Below are 3,283 nucleotides of genomic sequence, written 5' to 3'. Positions count from 1 at the left end.
TTCTTCGTCCCATGAGGTTACCATTTATGATACCTTTCGTTACCTTAATAGTTGTATTATTTATTACAGAATATCGAGAAGATTCGAGTTAAACATGAAAATCATACGATCGGTATTACTTTTTCGAAGACTCCAATGAATTAGGTTGTAATTAAAAATCATTGAAGCATGTAATCGAACTCTGTCGATCCGTTGAAACCCTCGATGAACTTAAGAAGCGTATTAAAAAAGGCACTGTTTCTTCTTTTGCTCTATCTTGCACCTTCTTTCTATCAGGTAAACTTCATTTCAGATAAATCAACCGAACTAATTAATTACAATTATCAAAATATTAATCCATATGCTATTAATTAATGATAACTTAAAATTAAATAATGATAGATTAAATTGAATTAATAATTCCTTTATCGTAGAATAAATATTACAATGAAGAATAACAGCAATCGTTTACACCATGTAATCTGTCTTTTTCTAAATTTTCTTATTATCTGTATTCTGATAAAGACTTCTTTTATGAAGAATCACAACTAGATTATAACATTACTGAATCATCCTAAGCAAATAATGGAGATTCAGCTTACACAGGAAAAGATGAAATGAAATTGTCGAAAACTATAATGCATTGTTCCATATTTTTCGAAGATCATTGCCGAGGTTGACGTACCAGAACTCCAATTGTTAGCGTCGAATTTGAAGCCCGAAGAGTGTGTGAAGCTTGTTTTCCTAGATTCCCAGAGTAAGTAATTCTAATTTATAAATTAAAATTATATTATTTATATGACAATACAAACACAATAATAATAACATAGTAAATGTAAATATGTACCATGTCAAATTGTGTAAAATTATGGACGCGGGAAAGTCTGCAGAATATATTATCTAGGAATTAAAAATTATCTAAGCATAGGAAACATCGATCACTTCAGAAACCTAAGAAGGAGATCCAAGGAAAAATATTCTCGATTCACAGTGATATAAAATATTTCCAACATTGTTACGATAGTACAATCACAAAGATTATAATAGACTATTATAACACAATAACAGCTCCACTATCGAAAGCGCAAATACAAAAGTTAGCTCGAGAGCAAAGCTGTTTCCGAAGACTCGTGAAATGGATTTGCCAATTAAGAACCGTCACGAGGAACACGTATCCGATCTTGAACAATCTTCTTGAACGCATTGGAAGAAAAGATTTGATCGCGTGCCTTGCAGAGTTCGGTACAAAATCCTCGAAGTCGCCAAAAGTAATTCGCGACGTTCAAGCGGCTGAGGATTCAGAGTAAGTTGTCATTTTACGAAATACATTTTCAAAGTATAATTCATGAATTAGGAAACTCATGGAATATATTTTGAAAAATATATATAGAACATAAAATCTTAGGAAAACCTCTAAGAATGTAATTTGCATTAAGAAGTAGCCATGTTAAGTATAAAATAACTGAGTAACTCTGTCAACAAAAATAATTCGTACGTAATTAAAAAATATAAATGCTACGATATTCCTAGAATATAAATTCACGAGTTTATATGGAAATAATGACTTACGAAATAAAATATAATCGACACCTATGAAGTTTTGTTATTGGAAGATTTATCGAATACGAAAATTAAAATTATAAATTTTTTAAATTAATTAATTCCGTGGAATTATGTGAATTTGTAATAAATATAGACGACTGCACGATAGTAAAGCCATGCAATTAAATTCTCGCCATAGAACCTCATTTCGCCTTTCCACCCACTATACGCTTACGCTATTTTGGGGTATTTACCAAATATAATTATGACGCACGTGGCAAAATTATGACAGAAAATACACGTCCTTACGACACTATTCGCAACACTGTAATTAATAGACGCAAATTTTGCCACACTGTTTCTTTCATTTCGTAATAACTTTATAATTATCTAGCGACTACGAAGGAGTCGTGGCGACGGCGCCTCCGAAACCGGAAGAGAAAGATAGTAAAACGTACAGTAAAACGCAAAATCAATCCTCGGACAAAGTGATCGAGAAAATCAGTGTAATAAATTTCTTGTGTTACCTGTAACGATTCTCTTTTAACCTTAAATATAAATCTCGTTATTCTTCATTCTTAGGACACACTGCTGTCAACGTATCGGTGCAAACCGCAGGGATCGTTATCGTTTTGGTCATACTTTTAACTTGTTGCTGTACTCTGTTTATAAGGAGCAAAATGGCGAATCTGTTGAACAGAATACGAGGGAAGAAAAAGAAAGGGTGACTATGACGTGTTTCGATTTATATTTCGAATCGAATCACTGTGATCTCTATTCAATGCCTGTCTTTGAACTGAGGAATTAATCAGAAAAAGGGTGAATGAAAAGATAATAAATATAAAATAAAATGAAAAAGACTTATAATAATGATAGCATAGAAAGGAATGAAAGTGAAGACGAAAAGTGAAGAAAATTTGTTAATAAAAATAAAAATAGTTCTTTCCTTTAATTTTTAGCATTTACCCCTTTTTCATGTTACAATATCTATTCAAAGATACATTACACACAGAGGAGACCTGTATGATAAAATCTTTTTTACTTTTTAGTAGTAAATTCGTAATATTTTTTGAACAGTAAATTAATCGCAATCGGAGAAGAAGGAGATGACGTATCTAAGAGCTACCTCATTCGAAAGCCACGAGTGAAAAGAAAAAGGGCACCATCGTACGAAATGGTGCACACAGCCACGCAAAACACAGTGGTTCCAGTGCCGAAGGAACCGGAAGAACCGCCAGTCACAGGTTGCTACAAATGTTACAAGAAGAAACGGAAGAAACGCGCCAAACAACCACACAGATGAAGCAGCATGTAATCAAATGCAATTTTAAGGAAAGTTTGAGGAATCGAAAGCAACATTGAAACGTGTGAAGTTCTCGTTAAACATTCACACGTGTAATATTCGTTAGCAGCGGCCTCACGTGTATCTATATAAAGCCATGTATTTGGCGCTCGACCAAATAATTTATATAAATACAATTGCCAATTTAACAATGTAAACAAATGTCCCTTGCTTACTGGTTCTAATCCAAGAAATTTTCGAAGCAGACATGCGAGAAGCGACAATTTTCTCTGTGACTTACATTACTATTATTATTATTATTTTGAATGATATAGACGTACCATTTGTGGAAACTCGAAGGATTTCTGTGTCACTCATTCATACACGACTTAAAAGAATATATATATATATGCATAATAATGAAGAATATATGAAGGTAGCCTGAAATATATAGAAAATCAAAAAATTGTGAAATAAACC

The 3,283-nt window shown here is 32.6% G+C and overlaps 1 protein-coding gene across 1 annotated transcript; it reads left to right on the top strand.

The window, feature by feature from the left end:
• Window positions 1-204: 204 nt before the first annotated feature.
• Window positions 205-2,824, top strand: LOC108547472 (uncharacterized). The gene is made up of 6 exons (XM_017900022.1): window positions 205-276; window positions 643-736; window positions 1,048-1,282; window positions 1,916-2,025; window positions 2,104-2,245; window positions 2,599-2,824. The coding sequence occupies exons 1-6, from the start codon at window positions 205-207 to the stop codon at window positions 2,822-2,824; spliced, it is 879 nt and encodes a 292-aa protein (XP_017755511.1).
• Window positions 2,825-3,283: the final 459 nt, after the last annotated feature.

The sequence above is a fragment of the Eufriesea mexicana genome, unplaced genomic scaffold (genome assembly GCF_001483705.2).
Source record: "Eufriesea mexicana isolate 0111107269 unplaced genomic scaffold, ASM148370v2 scaffold1049, whole genome shotgun sequence".
Lineage (NCBI taxonomy): Eukaryota > Metazoa > Arthropoda > Insecta > Hymenoptera > Apidae > Eufriesea > Eufriesea mexicana.
The sequence above is the reverse complement of the archived record's forward strand: the minus strand, read 5'-3'. Positions and strand labels throughout refer to the sequence as shown.

What these genes read in the sequence shown, in the direction of transcription:
- LOC108547472 (XM_017900022.1), top strand. Translation starts at nt 205, where the DNA reads ATGAACTTAAGAAGCGTATTAAAAAAGGCACTGTTTCTTCTTTTGCTC. An exon ending in TTGCACCTTCTTTCTATCAG is followed by an intron (nt 277 to 642) that starts GTAAACTTCATT and finishes TATTTTTCGAAG; the next exon opens with ATCATTGCCGAGGTTGACGT. An exon ending in CAAAGTGATCGAGAAAATCA is followed by an intron (nt 2,026 to 2,103) that starts GTGTAATAAATT and finishes CTTCATTCTTAG; the next exon opens with GACACACTGCTGTCAACGTA.